At 49.2% G+C, this 15,645-nt stretch overlaps 1 protein-coding gene across 7 annotated transcripts in view; it reads left to right on the top strand.

The window, feature by feature from the left end:
• The window catches only part of SEPTIN6 (septin 6), a 64,127-nt gene that overhangs the window by 5,135 nt on the left and 43,347 nt on the right, over positions 1 to 15,645 (top strand). For 4 of the 7 annotated variants that reach the window (XM_081808324.1, XM_081808322.1, XM_081808325.1 and 1 more), the window contains exons 1-2: positions 1,259 to 1,333; positions 12,022 to 12,136. In XM_081808324.1, coding sequence (XP_081664450.1) covers positions 1,274 to 1,333; positions 12,022 to 12,136 — 175 coding nt within the window. In that variant the 5' untranslated portion in view covers positions 1,259 to 1,273. Of the gene's footprint in view, positions 1 to 367; positions 387 to 869; positions 897 to 1,258; positions 1,334 to 12,021; positions 12,137 to 15,645 lie in introns of those variants that run through there. The other 3 variants (XM_081808327.1, XM_081808326.1, XM_031037012.2) reach the window with 3 other exon arrangements.

Genomic DNA, 15,645 nt, shown 5'->3' on the forward strand with positions numbered 1-15,645 from the left:
AAGACCACATTCAAGAAAGAGAAAGAGAAAAGAAAGGAAAGAGAATACCATGGATAAGTGTAACCTGTTTCTTTCAATGGCCTCAAAATGCTTTCATCTATATTTCCTGGACAAGTATTCATGTCTTCTTCTTTTATGGGTACAGGGAGACCAAGGGACGTAGTCCAAAGTGTTAGTGCTGCTCAGTGGATGAAACAATGAGACACACACCGGATGACACAGATATGTTCAAAACAACCAAACCTGCCCTTTTCGTGACGTTTCTGAGAAATAAAACTCCTGCCAGACCCTAACTTCCCCCTCTCTTCACTGCATTCCCCCTACCCCAGCACACCTGTGGGGAGCCAGAGAAGAGTATACTTGGGTGCCTCGAAGACTCCGTGATGGTAAAAAGATTCTCAGCTTCAATCCCAGATAGCGCCGTCATGGGTTATGTGTGGGTTTTCTTTCTTCCCATATTGCTTTAAATAAAAATCTTGGAGCCACCAGCCATGTAATGATGGATTATTTTAAGTAACAACTTGGGGGGGGGAGCAGAATAAATTAGAAACACAGACCCTTCCGGGGGCGCCTGGGTGGCTCAGTTGGTTAAGCGACTGCCTTCGGCTCAGGTCATGGTCCTGGAGTCCCGGGATCGAGTCCCACGTCGGACTCCCTGCTCAGCAGGGAGTCTGCTTCTGCTCAGCAGGGAGTCTGCTTCTCCCTCTGACCCTCCCCCCTCTCATGTGCTCTCTCGCTCTCTCTCAAATAAATAAATAAATAAATCTTTAAAAAAAAAAAAAAGAAACACAGACCCTTCCTCCTCGGTTTAGCAGGAGGAGGCTTCTGCTGCTGGGATTTGAAACTGTGGGTTTCTCCGCTGCCTGCAAGAGGAAGGAGGCCACATGCTCAGGAGGGTGAGAAATAATGTTATCCTCTTGCTCGGGGTCTCCCCATTAGAGGCAGCCATCTGCTGAATTATGCCCTGTGCTCTCCATTGGCCCTGGACTTGGGTCATTCGTTCCACTCACTTAAAGGTGACTGGGGAAAAGATTTGCAGGCCTTCTCTGGCAGGGGTGGGGGGGACAGGACTCAGGGCTCAGGTTTCTCCTGGCAGGGCCCCCCTGTGACCCCCTCATGAAGGCCCTGGGGTAATGGGAGCAGATCTCTGCTTTCTGACCCTGATGAGGTGTGAGGTGGTGCTGAGTTTCCTTTCCCAGCGGAGGCCCCGGCTCTGAACACCGGCGCGGAGGCAGGAACTGGGTTTTTTCAGATCCACTTTAAATGGGACCAGATGGAGGCAGAGGCAAATTCAGGCTCCCTAGAGGACAGTTGGGCATTCATCCAGAGGCCTGTGAGTAAACCTTTTTTCTTTTCTTTTCTTTTTTTTTTTAAAGCAGATTGGAGATAACAGTGGCCAGAACACCTCGAAAACTCTGTTTAAAGAGCCTGGCTGGAAGGGAATCTGTCTGGCTTTATGTGGGAAAGGTGACCCATTCCCAGCAGGAGTTGCCCCTGGCCTGAGGTGGAACTGATTTTCACCTAGAATCTGGCCCGTTGGGTTAGGTCGCCCTGGGGCTCAGGCTTAGTTAGGCCCAAGTCAGAAGAGAGGGAAATGACAAGAGAGCACGCAGGAGAAGGGTCCCAGCCCCTCTGTGGCATCCGCTGCCTCAGTTGCCTTCCGTGGGCCAGAGCCACCTTGGTGAGCACACAGGGGTCCAGGTCGTGATCCACGACCATTGTCCCTCTTGACTGTCCTTAAGCCACCAGCCCAATGCCCCCAAACTTTAGCAGCTTGAAGGAATATACCTGCCAACGTGGAGTCAAGCTTTTCCATTGGGAAGCGGCAGTCGGCGATGGGGCCCCAGAGCCCCGCACCGCTCTCTGCCCCGAAATCCCTCTGTGACTCCGGACAAGTCACTTCCTCTCTCTGAGTCTCTGTTTCCCCTTCTGTAAACCGAGCGGGTTGGAGTAGGTGAGCCTTAAGGGCGTGATCAGCTCTAACGCTGTACCTTCCTTCGGTTTCCTGGTTCTCCGGCTTAATTTCTCGCAGGCTCTTGCCGCTTCTGCTTCCAACTGAGTTGGCCCACTTGAACTCCACCTCGTCCCTGCTATGACTCCTCCAGCGGGGTGGGGAGAGAGTTGTGGAAAAGGCAAGTCTGTGCTTTGAGCTCAGCGGGATCCCTGTCAGCGGAGCAGAAAGAGCCGTTCAGAGAGTCTGTCCATGTAGGTGTATATAGCTATTGTCTTCCTATAAAAGTACATGACAGCGGGATTTCTGTATTTGAATCCTGTTTTAAATGCACTAGACGAGCTGGCCATTTAATGGAATCCTGCTGCGAATCCTTTTATAGAATGAAAAGCCACTCGGGAATTGATCTGGTGTATTAAAGTCCAGAGTTTCATCTACTGGATTTGCCAAAAATGGACCTTCTCCCTGTATGGTAAGGAAGTTTTCCTTTGTGCTTCCCCAGGGTCACCGAAGCTTCTCCCCCACTGAAAGGCCAGTGTCCACAAGGCTTATTTGCTCCTTGGAAAGGCCCCCAAATGTCTCTCTCCCAATTCAGGGCATTGCTACTCTTGTCAGTTTCCTCTTAGCCCGGCTTAATCGGCAGGAGGGAAATCCTGACATTTAGTGTGTGAGGCACACTGGAGGGTTTTTTTTAACCTCTGGGAACTTATCAGTGTTTTTGTGGTTCTTAAGGCCGATAATTCAGTGGCATCCACTCCCCTGACTGGACGCAGTGGATAGGGCTCTCATCCACCTGATTACTTCAGCAAGCAGTTTTGCTGCATGTTTCAGGATATGTGATTTGACTTCTGGTTCCCGTGAACCCTTATAATAATAAGTTATACTGTAAAATAATAAGTTATGTATGTATGATGTTATAATAAGGATAATAATAGGGCTTTGTTGTATTGTTGGTAAAATAAATGTGTACGTACAATAAAACTGCCCCAAAGCAGACTACTTAACCGGATTTTCTGATGATCTGTATGTAAAGCACCTTTCTGGTAGTTGTGGTTGAAGATTTTGCCAGAATATCTGAGGCTACTTTCCTGCTTAGGAAAGTATGATTATAGAATCTTTTTTTTTTTTTAAATAACATTTCTATTCTGATTATAAAAGTAAAATCTGCCCCCCCAAAAGGTAAAAGATGCCTACTGTTGAAAATTTGGAAGACACAGAAAAGCAACAGCACCTACATTCCCTCCACCCAAAAGTAACTGTTGTCACCATTTTGGTGTAACGTTGACCTTTGAACAACACAGAGGTTGCGGGCGCCGACCCCCGCACAGTGAAGAATCCACGTATAACTTTCATCTCCCCCCAAACTTAACTACCAAGAGCCTACTGCTGACTGGAAGCCTTACCGATAACAGAAATAGTAGGACTAGCACGTATTTTGTATGTTATCTGTATGACATACTGTAGTCTTAAAATCAAGTAAGCTAGAGAAAATAAAATGTTATCAAGAAAACCATAAGGGGGACGCCCGGGTGGCTCAGTCAGTTAAGCATCCAGTTCTTGATTTCGGCTCAGGTCATGATCTCAGGGTCGTGAGATCAAGTCCCACATCGGCTCCGAGCTCAGTGTGGAGTCCGCTTGAGATTCTCTCTCTCTCCCTCTGCCTCCCCTCCCCCCCCCGCTCCCTCTTGCTCTAATAAGTAAATAAAATCTTAAAAAAAAAAAAAAGAAAAAGAAAACCATAAGGAAGGGAAAACACATTTACACCCCTGTCTTGTACAAATTTATGGAAAAAAATCCATGTATAAGTGGACCCAGGCAGTTCAAACCGTGCTGTTCAAGGGTCAACTGTATATTCTTCCAAGCTTTAAAAAATACATATACACTTCCCCCCATGATTGGAATGATCCTGTATATACAGGGTTTTGTTTTGTTTTGTTATTTGCCTATTTGGTGATCATTTTCCCATGTCACTAAATATTCTTAGAAAATATTTTTATCAGCTGCTTAATATTCCATTGTGCATCCTTGAACTATTAATTGATTTTGATCATCCTGAGGGTTTGCAGGGTCTATCAAAGGTCGGTATTTAGGGGCGCCTGGGTGGCTCAGTCGGTTAAGCACCCAGCTCTTGATTTCAGCTCAGGTCATGATCTCAGGGTGGTGAGATCGACCCCCACATCAGGTTCTGCGCTGGGCGTGGAGCCTGCATAAGATTCTCTCTCTCTCCCTCTCCCTTTGCCCCCACCCCCCAAAGATCGGCATTCAGGGCTGGGATGGAGATAGAGAAAGGAAACATGGAAGAGATCAGGCCCACCAGTAAGTGACATGTGAGGCTGCTGGAGCGAATCCTATTTCAGTGTATCTACAATGTGCGGAGGCCAGAGGAGAAAGTTTAGGGACAGGCCAGTCGTCGGCGATGCGTTCCAACCTTTTTGTTTTGGTCTCATACTTCTGTACTTATTTATTTATTTAAGTAATCTCTACCTCCAATGTGGGGCTTGAACCCATGACCCCGAGATCAAGAGTCCCATGCTCTACCCACTGAGCCAGCCAGGGGCCTTGTTTTGGTTTCCTTCTTTAACATGTCGGCTACTAACTTAGCCACCTCAGCTCGAAACGGAGGCAGGAAGCTCCATTGACACAGATGCGCCCTCAGTTCCCAGAGGCCTCAAGTACTGCTCGCTTCTTCTACCACTAAGGTTGGAAGAGGGGCCGGGGGGACGCATAGAGGGGGACAGGGGTTGCCCATTGGGGTGCTTATGGGACTCTTTATTTTCAGAATAACAGCGGTGGGAGCAAGATGCACAGCTGGAAAGGCCATAACTCATTCTTTGTAACATGAACCTTTGAATATTCAATTAAAAAATGAAATTGGTGTGTCCCCAGGGGAGGAGGCGGAAGAGAAAGAGAGCCGTGTTTCTGCCCGTGATATGAAATGTGGTATAACGTATTTCAAACCGCAGGTGACTGCAGATGGGGAGAAAACAGGAAATGTAATTGGGGAAGGGAGGGAGGGAGGGGGGGCTCTCTCAATTCTCAGGAGCACTCTTTCATTTTGCCTTCCTTTTAGCTCTTCTCAGACTCTGCATCGTAATTACCCCTGCTGCAAAGCTGAGTGAGAACTCTTTTTTCTTGTATTAAAAATGTTTTTAAATGACACGGGTAATGTGTGAATACATTCATGCTGTAAAAAGATCACACAATAAGGACGCATACTGACTAGCCCCCTGAGTAAGCCCCTGTTTCCACTCCGCTCCCCTGAGGTAGCCACCGACGTTCCTGGTTTGGTGGGATCTTTTCTGGCTCCTCTCCACACACTCACATACATTTATGTGCAAACACACATATATATGGGGCTTTTTTGCATACACGGACCCCCCCCTCCATGTTTGTTGTTCTACATCTTCTTTTTTCTACGTTATAATATGTTTTGGAGATATTTGCATTGGAGCTTACCTGCTGCATTCTTCTTTTTTAAGGATTTATTTATTTATTTATTTATTAAAAAGATTTTATTTACTTACTTGACACAGAGAGAGGGCACAAGTAGGGGGAGCAGCAGAAGGAGAGGGAGAGGAAGAAGCAGGCTCCTCCCTGAGCAGGGAGCCCAAGGTGGGGCTCGATCCCAGGACCTTGGGATCATGACCTGAGCCGAAGGTAGACGCTTAACCGACTGAGCCACCCAGGCACCCCTATTTATTTATTTTAGATTGAGAGAGAGAGGGAGAGAGAGAGAGCACATGAGTGGGGGGAGAAGCAGAGGGAGAGGGAGAGAGAGAATCTTAAGCAGGCTCCCCCGCTGAGTGTGGAGCCCAACGTGGGGCTCGATCCCACGACCCTGAGATCACGACCTGAGCGGAAACCAAGAGTTGGGTGCTCAACGGACTGAGCCCCCCAGGTGCCCCAAGACCTACCACATTCTTCTTAATGGCTGCAGAATATTCTAGAATGTGCATGTATTATAATTTAGTTCAATACTTTTCTTTTATCTGACATTTATGGGTTTTTCCTCTAGTTTTTCAGTATTACCAATGCTGTAATGAATTTCCTTGTACATGGATCGTTGTACAGACATTGAGTTTCTATAGGATAGATTCCTAGGGGAGGTTGCAGGGTGACAGGAGATGGGCCCTTTAAAAAAAACGATTTTAGGGGTGCCTGGGTGGCTCAGTTGGTTAGGCGACTGCCTTCGGCTCAGGTCATGATCCCGGAGTCCTGGGATCGGGTCCCACATCGGGCTCCTGGCTCAGCGGGGAGCCTGCTTCTCCCTCTGACCCTCCCCCTCTCATGCTTTTTCTCACTCTCTCAAATAGCACACAAATGGGGGAGGAGGAGCAGAGGGAGAAGCAGGCTCCCCGCTGAGCAGGGAGCCCGACGTGGGACTCCGTCCCAGGATCCTGGGATCACGACCTGAGCTGAAGGCAGACGCCACCCAGGCATGCCGGAGATGGGCCCTTTAACATTTTGGTGACCGTGGCCTTTCTGGCATCTCAGTTCTAGCCTTAAACATGGCACCCACCACCTGCTACTCAAGATGATATCTTGAGGTATTAGTTTTGAGCCAAGTTGTCAGTTCCATCTTCTCTTGTGCACATTGTAATCCAGGGAACATTCAAATTAACTGCAATCAGAGTAATTAAGACTTCAATTAATCAGGCCACCTTAAGGAGAAAGAGGAAAGAGATAAGATAGCAGAGCTTTAATGAGGGAGGGGGCAGAAACTTCCAGGGGCTGTCCTGGGGTCAGTGCACATTCAGTCCAGTGTCCTTTTTACCTCTACATATTTAGCTCTGAACAATGAGGACTAATACTCATAATGATGACCTTGACATCTTATAAGATTTATCAAAACAAGAGTCAGTGGTGCTTGCTAGACAGGATTTCCTAAAGCAGGAAATATATATACAAATATATTTTTGAAGCTTTCTCGACTATAAGCACTGAGACAAAAAGTTTGCTTCTTAAATCTTAGCAAGAAAAACACAGTAACCAGCTCCCATGTCCCCTTGTCCCCAGACCTTCCAGTTAATTTCTGTGTATTGGATGGATACTGGGTAAAAAGATACAGAAGAAATAAAGATTCTAAAGTCACCAGTGACCTTCACCAAATTCCAGATTAGTGGTTATTTCTCTGTAATTCTTCCTGACTTCAACCTCGGCCTCTGGTGCTAGAAAATGATTGGGTCATCTCTTATTTTTCTGATCATTTCCCTTTCATGGAAGAATCCTTTCCATCTTCCCATTCTTTACTTGTGGGCATTTCCTATATTCAGTCTCCAGCTCTTTTCTGTACTGTCTCTTGGAGAACACATCCAGTTTCATACCTCCCACTCCTAAATTCATACCCCAGTCCTGAATTCTCCTTGAGCCTACAATCCCATGTGGTTAATTGTTGGATTTCTTCTGCATATCTCACCAGAAAATCAAAACTGTCTTATTTTCCCTAACATACAAAATGCTTTGGGGCACCTGGGTGGCTCAGTCAGTTAAGTGTCTGACTCTTGATTTCAGCTCAGGCCGTGATCTCAGGGTCCTGGGATAGAGCCCTGCATTGGGCTCTGTGCTCAGCTTGGAATCTACTTGGCCTTATCCCTCTGCTCCTCCCCCGGCTCATGCTCTCGCTCTTTCTCTCTCTTAAATAAATAAATAAATAAATAAATAAAATCTTTTAAAAACGTGCCTTCACAAATCCGTAAGACAGAGACAAACACCAATTTTAAAAAAATGGGCAAGGACATGAATAGGCAACTCACATACATGTGTACATATACACAACACATGTATAGAGCTGAACTATAAAAAGAATGTTCACCTTCACTAATATAATGCAAATTAAACGTGATGCCATTTTTCAATGATTCTTTTCACAGTGGTTAAAAAGCTTCAGAAACTTAGTGTTGGTCTAAGTATAGGTAAACAGACCCTCTCACATATTTGTGGCGGAAATAGACGTTTGTACTATTCTCTATTGAATGATTTCTCAGTATGTACCAAAGTCTTTCAAATGTGTGTGCCCTTGGACCCAGCGAGCTTCAATCCTAGGAATTTAACTTAAGCCAATAATCAAAGATCTATGCAAACCTGTAAGAATGAGAATTATTGTTTATATTGTTTAAAACTTGGAAACATGCTGAATGTCTAGCAGTAGAAGATTGGCTCAGTGGAATGTTATGTGGCCAATACAAATAACGTTTTAGAAGTATGCTTAATTTCTCAAGGAAACATCCACAATCTATTAAGCGTCAGGCTATGAAAAGGAATTTGCAGAATTATCCCTATTTTGTAAGAAACAAAAAGTATGCAGACTGGAGGGAAACACATATAAATGTTATGAGTGGTTGTTGTTTTCTCGTTTATCATTTTTCCCTGTGTTCTAAAAGTTTTACAGCGAACATTGCTTACTTTTTAGAAAATGAAAACCCCGGGGTGGCTGGGTGGCCCAGTTGGTAAAGTGACTGCCTTCGGCTCAGGTCATGATCCCGGAGTGCCGGGATCGAGTCCCAGGCGGGCTCCCTGCTCAGCAGGGAGTCTGCTTCTCCCTCTGACCCTACCCCCTCTTGGGCTCTCTCTCTCACAAATAAATAAATGAAATCTTAAAAAATAATAATAATAAAGGGCGCCTGGGTGGCTCAGATGGTTAAGCGTCTGCCTTCGGTTCAGGTCATGATCCCGGAGTCCTGGGATCGAGTCCCGCATCGGGCTCCCCGCTCTGCGGGAAGTCTGCTTCTCCCTCTGCCTCTCTCTCTCTCATGAATAAATAAATAAAATCTTTAAAAAAAAAAAGCCCCCAATAAATGTAATGTTTTCATAATAGCTTATTTAAGACCAGAATCCTTCCCCACTAAGCGAGCACCCTTTCCTGGCTTTTCTCTTTTCTGGGCATGGGGCCACCAATCCAAGCTCCCAGGCTCAGAACCTTGCAGCCCTGGAGCCTTGATTGTCCCTTCACTCCCCCTTACCCAATCACCGACTGAGTGATCACCCTTCTTTAGGACATCTCTCAAGTTTGTTCCTCCCTCCTGAGTCCCAAGTCAGAGCAGCTCAGTTCAACCAGCATTTATTGGCACCGTGCCCGGACGTCACTCTGCCTGGATGGCACTCCATGTTAGTGGAGTCATCTGTCCTCTGCCTCTGCTCCCTCACTCCTCCAATCAATCAAACGTCCTGCAGCTGGAATGATCTTTTGAAAAATGCTACTTGTATTGTGGCTCTCCCCCCCCAAAACACTCAAAGGGCCCCCAAACTCCTTTGCCTAGGGAATAAAGCCCATACTCTTCGGCTATTTAGGGCTCTTTACAGCACTGGGCTAGGTGGGAGGTAACAGTTGGGGGGCGGGACACGGGAGGTCCTTGGTGAGTTATTGACAATGAAAGAAGTCTTTAAGAATAAGGTGTGGAGGGGCGCCTGGGGGGCTCAGTCGGTTAAGCGTTGACTCTTGATTTCGGCTCAGGTCATGATCTCGGAGTTGTGAGATCGAGCCCCGCAACGAGCTCTCTGTAGGGCTCCTCACTGGTTGTGGAGCTTGCTTAAGATTCTCTCTGTCCCTCACCCTCTGCCCCTCTTCCCCACCTCTCCCTCTCCCTAAAAAAAAAAAAAAAGATTCTCTCCCTCTGCCCCTCCCCCTGCTCTCTCTCTCTCTTCTTCAAAAGATTTATCCATTCCTTTATTTTAGAGAGAGAGAGAGAGAGTGCTGGTTGGGGGGGCAGAGGGAGAGGGGGAGAGAAACCCAAGCAGACCCCGCACCTAGAGTGGAGCCTGATGCGGGGCTCGATCCCACGACTCGGAGATCAGACCTGAGCTGAAACCAAGAGTCCAACGCTCAACCCACTGAGCCACTCAGGTGCCCCTCTCTCCCTCTCTTAATTAAAAAAAAAAAAATAGGAGGAGGAGGGGGGCGCCTGGGTGGCTCAGTCGGTTAAGTGTCTGTCTTTGGCTCAGGTCCCAGGGTGTTGGATGGAGCCCCGTGATGGGCTCCCTGCTCAGCAGGGAGTCTGCTTCTCCCTCTCCCTCTGCTGCTCCACCCTGCTTGAGCTCTCTCTCTCTCTTTCTGTCAAATAAATAAATAAAATCTTAAAAAAAAAAGAAGAAAAGAAAAGAAGAAGGAGTGGAGTTCTCCCCATGTCTCCGCTGTGTTCAGTTTGAAAATCCCCTTTCCTCGCCTTTTGGCACTTGGACCAGAGGCCAGAGTTTCACGGTGCTGAATTTGGAGACAGGAAGAGGCAGACAGGGGTGATAAAATATGGCTCAGGAAACCTCAACTCTGAGTCTGTCCCAATTTCCGATGCCTGCTACGTAGGAGGATCCATCGAGAAAGCATATTGGCTCTTAAGTCTCTCTCTCCCCTGCAGTGTTGAGGACCAAGAACAACCAGTGGGAAACTTACATCTTCGTTTGTTTGCTTTAAGAAAAAGGAGGAGGAAGGGGTGAGGGGAAGCAGAAAGGGGTGTATGTAGAACCAGCCCCGAGTGCCGTGGGCCACGCATGAACCCCAGCTGTTTTCAGGTGCCCCTCTGGGGCCCGGAAGACGCCAGCTCAGAGTGAGCGATGGCATATGGTTGTGTGTCAGGAATACTCTGCTGGGAGTGCATGGGGTGAGATGTGTGAGGGTAATGAACTTGCCGGATGGCAGTCCCGGCCCTAGCCCTGTCTCTCGCTCTTGGAACACCCGATGGCACCACTGGGTGCAGGGGCTATCTGGGCACTCATTCTGGCAACAGCAGCTGCTGAGGGGCTCAGCCCATCCCTCTCTGGGTGCAAATGCCCCCTCAGGGACCTAGCCTGAAAGCAGGTCCAGGCGAGCAGAAAGTGTTCCTGCTAGCACAGCCCGGGATGCTGGGGCGGGCCTCCTGACACTGCCCATGCCCTTCTTGGATCGCTCTGGGCACCCTTCTGGCTCCCGGAAATCTCAGTGTAGCCCCCGCCCAACAGAAACTGCTGGCTCCTTACATAGCCCATACCTCCTGTTTAGCTGCGCCCCTCCGTCCTCCTCTCTTCCCCTGGGGCCATTGGTGGTTAGCACTTTTCTTGAGTACACGCAGGCCTCCCCGCCGCCCCCCCCCCCCGCCGCCTCCCCGGCTCCTTGGAAGCCTGCCCCAGTTTGAGGCTCTCCCTGTTTTATAAAACCATTAACAGTAAGAAGCGCTGGGACTAGCAGGTGAAGCACGGGCCCTCTGCTTTTCAGGGCTGTGAATGGCCTGGCTGACCCCCGTGGAGAGCAGGGAACCCGGTGCGGGGGAGCACGGAGGCAGCTCTCGCGAGCTGGGGGGAGCCCCAAGTGTCCCATGGTGTCCCGTGTTATTTGGGGAGTCCGAGGAGAGGGGTAACGTCGCAGAGCGATAGGAGGAGCAGCTTCTGTGGATGGGATGCTCCCCACGTGCCAAGCACCACACTCAGCGCTGTGTGATCCTCACCCCAGTCCTGTGAGCTAGTCGCTGCTTGTCCCTGAGTTCACAGATGGGGAGACTCTGAGGACTGAAGTAACTTGTCCGAGGTCAGAAGGGGCAGGGGGTGGGGCCTATGCCACCTTTGTAGTTGCCCCAAAATGGCCTGGAGAGAGGAGGAGTTGCTTGTTGATGTCCTTTTGTGATATTTACCGGACGCTTAGACACGGCCCAGGCCTTGTGCTAATAAGCTCGTTTGAGTCCCCCCCTGACCACCTGTCAGATAGACGCTATTATCTCATGGGACAGACGTGCAAGGAATCGGAGTCACGGAGAGGTGACCCGGCTTATAAGTGGTTGCGTGGAGAGCTACCCCAAGTCCGTGAACCTCATCCCCTGCCCCCGCCCTCCCCCGCCGGCCCGGAAGCCACCTGGGCACTTGGCTCTGTGTGGACGTAGGGCGACCTTGCCCTCGGAGCCTGCGAGAGGCCTGCACCTAAGAACCCATGGCTTCCAAGCTGGGGGCCGTTCTGCTTTGGAGCAGGGAGGACCTAAGGGAAGACACGACACCCTGGGCCTGGGCGGGGGCTCCTTCCTCGCTCGCAAGTCATTTGGATGAGAAGTGAGAACCCGGATTGCTTTTAAGCCCATTTTCGTTTTCTCCCCTCCCTCCCTTCCCTTCCACATTAGGGTGAAGGTTGCCGCACCATCCCCCTGGCTGGACATGTGGGGTTTGACAGCTTGCCCGACCAGCTGGTGAATAAGTCAGTCAGCCAGGGCTTCTGCTTCAACATCCTGTGCGTGGGTGAGTATTTCCATAGCAGGAAATTCTATTACAGAATATGGATCCTTAATGGCTGGATGTGGCTTGGCAGGTAATTAGGTTAAATACTGTGTCATTCTGGTCTATTTGCAAAACTGGCTTCCCCCCTCTTCCTCTTTTATCCCTCTGTTTGCCTTTGTGAGCAGCCGGCTGTGATGCTGTTTTTCCCTGGTCAGACCAGAATACGGGGCCGGACCTTGGGGAGCCGCGTGACGCCCAGTGGAAATTTTTGTAAGGGAGCCGGCTGGCTCAGCTACTGCGGTCAAGTTCACTTGGACTGCAGAAAACAGGAGCCAGGGCAGAATTGGGAGGGAGGTTGGTGGCTGTGGTAGGATGCCTGCCCACCGGCTGTGGGCAGTGGGCTGGTGTTCTGTCCTCTGTAGCCCTGCGATGCTCGCTACAGTCTGAGCTCAAGGGTGCGAATTCTCTTATTGCCTTTAAGCCTATCTCCACCCAGGGACGCCTGGGTGGCTCAGTCGATTAAGCGTCTGCCTTTGGCTCAGGTCATGATCCCGGGGTCCTGGGATTGAGCCCCACATCGGGCTCCTTGCTACGCAGGGAGCCTGCTTCTCCCTCTGCCTGCCGCTCCCCCCTGCTTCTGCACTCTCTCTCTGACAAATAAATAAATAAAATCTTAAAAAAAAAAAAGCGTATCTCCACCTGGACCTTTAGTCTCGAATGTGGGAACCAGGTCTTAGTGTGCTAATCACAGCACCAAGAGAGTTCAGGAATGTTTGTGAAATGAATGAATGCGTTAACCCCACGGGCACCACTCCTTCTATTTCTCAGATACTTTCCCATGGTAGCAATTTGAGTCCTTCCTAGGAGTCCGTGAAGTGAGTAGAGTGAGTAACATTTGTATCTTCACAGACATTTTGGGAGGATAAGAGACTTGACCAGGGCGACACAGAGTAAGTGGTGGAGTGGACAAGGCCCCAGGTCTGGCTGACCCCTTGGCCCTCCCACCGCTTCTCTAACTGCTGCTAGCGACATCTCTTGAGAACACAAAGGCACTTAGGAACTGGTCAGGCACCAGCCAAGCAAATGTGAGGAACAAGAGTTCCTTGACATTCTTTAAGAATCTCTCCTTAGACCTTCCAAAGTCCCGAATTTGCAAACACGATCATAGCATATGATTTTCACTCTATTGTGCAGCAAAGTATACTTGCTCATTTTCAGTGCCCTACTTCCAAACCTTAATGATTGTATAAATACTATAAAAGAGTCTGTTTTCCCGCTGGTTGGAACACTCAGACACTTTTGCTGATTGCCCTTTCTTATTTTTCTAGAGAGCGTATGGGGAACTCATTCATGTTGAGGCTCCGACCCACCGCTGAATTGGATATTTTACTCTTTAATGTCGCCTGAAGCTCTGTTTTCTAACTGGGGTCGTTCATTTTCTTGGACTCTCTCTTTTTCTTTTCCTCCATCCTTAGCGCTCTCTTTCTTTTTTTTTTTTCTTTTAAAGATTTTATTTATTTATTTGACAGAGAGAGAGAGAGAGAGCACACATGAGCAGGGGCAGCGGGAGAAGGAGAAGCAGGCTCCTCGCTGAGCAGAGAGCCCGACGCGGGGCTCGATCCCAGGACCCTGGGATCATGACTTGAGCCGAAGGCAGATGCTTAACCAACTGAGCCACCCAGGTGCCCCCTTAGCGCTCTTTCTCGATCATTTCCTATAGGAGAATAACTGAGCCCTCAGGGACGAGTAGCGAACAAGGAGTCCACTTCTCAATATGGATGACAGTCAGCTAGGCTCACTCACTGGCCGAATGACTCACTCCCACACATCAGCTTGGGAAGCCAAGAGATGACAATATGTGCTTCACAGAATTACATATCATGGGCCTTGGCATCCAGAGCTAGGCCAACAATTCTTCAAATGCCAGAAGTCTACTCGTGGTTATGATGAGATGCTATTAGGAGAAGGATACAAAATAAATAGAAGTCACGGTGATCAACATCAAGATGCTATCACATCCAATATTAGCACTGCCAAATCGCTCCAATCTTTGGCGGTTGGCCAACTTATTTTGCATAATATTTGATTACTGAAAAATTTCCGCACAAACATATTGGATTCCCTTGGCATTCCTCCCAGAGCTCGGTATGACCTGCACTGAAGTTGAGGAGTTGAGAAGTGACATGAGAGGCCCACCCTCATCAACCTTTCAACTAAGTGCAGTTGGGCGGATGAGTGAGGCTTTAGGAGGGAGGCCGCAGAAATCGGAATGGCTCTCCGAGGGCCGGAAGTGTAGTGCAACTAGACGTGGGGACTCTGGGCTCCCGTAGGGCCCCGAAGAGGAGGCAGCTACACTCAAGGCAAGGTGAGTGGGAGAAATAGTAAACCCCTGTCCTCGAGTTCCCACCCAGGTGTGGTACAGCTCAGCCACTCGGAGTGCGCCTGCTCAACTGCCCCAGACCCTTCAAGGGGGGAGGGGTAGGAAGGAGATCCTCACCCCCAAAGAGTCACCCCCTCTCTTTCTTTCCGCACCTGCCAAGTCCCAGGAAATCGCCCCAATAGCTCCCCTCTTGGCACTGCGGGTGCGTGCAGTGGATGCCCCCACCTGGACTGGGTTCATTTCATTCCCCATCCCTGATTCAAACAAGCTGGCAGTCCGCGCATCCTGCTCTCTGTCTGTTCTCGCAACCCTGTCATTGCTCAGAGAACCCACAATTTGGGCCAAGGTCCCGAGCGGTTGAGATGGGCTCTCAGGCTGCAATCTCAGCCCAGCCGTGGGGCTGGGTACTGTCACCGGCTTGGCCAAGGGTCCGTAGCTTGCCTGCGGAAGGTGATCTTTTTTCTCGCAGGATTTTCGGTGATCGTTCCTTCGTGCTCACGGCCGGTGCGTAACTATCAGGTTTACTCCCTTAACGACTGCTCTCAAACGAGTCTGGTTAGGCATAGACTATGTTCCCCCAAAGGATTTTCTTTTCTTTTCTCATAGGGCATGTTAAGTGTAAACTGATGGTAGCGCTAGCTTCGATTATTAACAGAGACCTAAGACATCTGGATCACGGCATTGTTTATCTGGGTGCTGGGCTGCTGACCGTAGGCGCCCCAGCAGAGTGAGCACCCTTCACCGTGATGGAGGTGTGTGTCCGTGTGCACAGATGCATGGTGGGATTGGGAGAGAGGAGTTTTATGAATCCAGAGCCTAATTCATATGTAAGGGTACCAATAAATGGCACCCACAGTTATTTGGAGGGCTAGGCACACGGGTGTGGGCATATTATGACTCCTCTCGAACAGATTTTCTATGGTTGACAATAATGACTGAGTGGGGTGAGGTTGCCCTCTCCCTCCCCAGCACCCCCCACCCCAGACAAAAAACATATACTAATTGCTTAGCTCTGGAAATTGCAAGGATCCCACGATCCTAGATCTAGTGCAGGAGGCCTCGGCCCCTGGAACCAGTGGGACAAACGTTCTGGGGCCCGTTGCTCTGCACTGCTGAGAAAGAGCCCAGGAGACACGCTGCCCTCCGAATG

Source organism: Leptonychotes weddellii, chromosome X, assembly GCF_054177405.1.
Source record: "Leptonychotes weddellii isolate Sample4059 chromosome X, ASM5417740v2, whole genome shotgun sequence".
Taxonomy (NCBI): domain Eukaryota; kingdom Metazoa; phylum Chordata; class Mammalia; order Carnivora; family Phocidae; genus Leptonychotes; species Leptonychotes weddellii.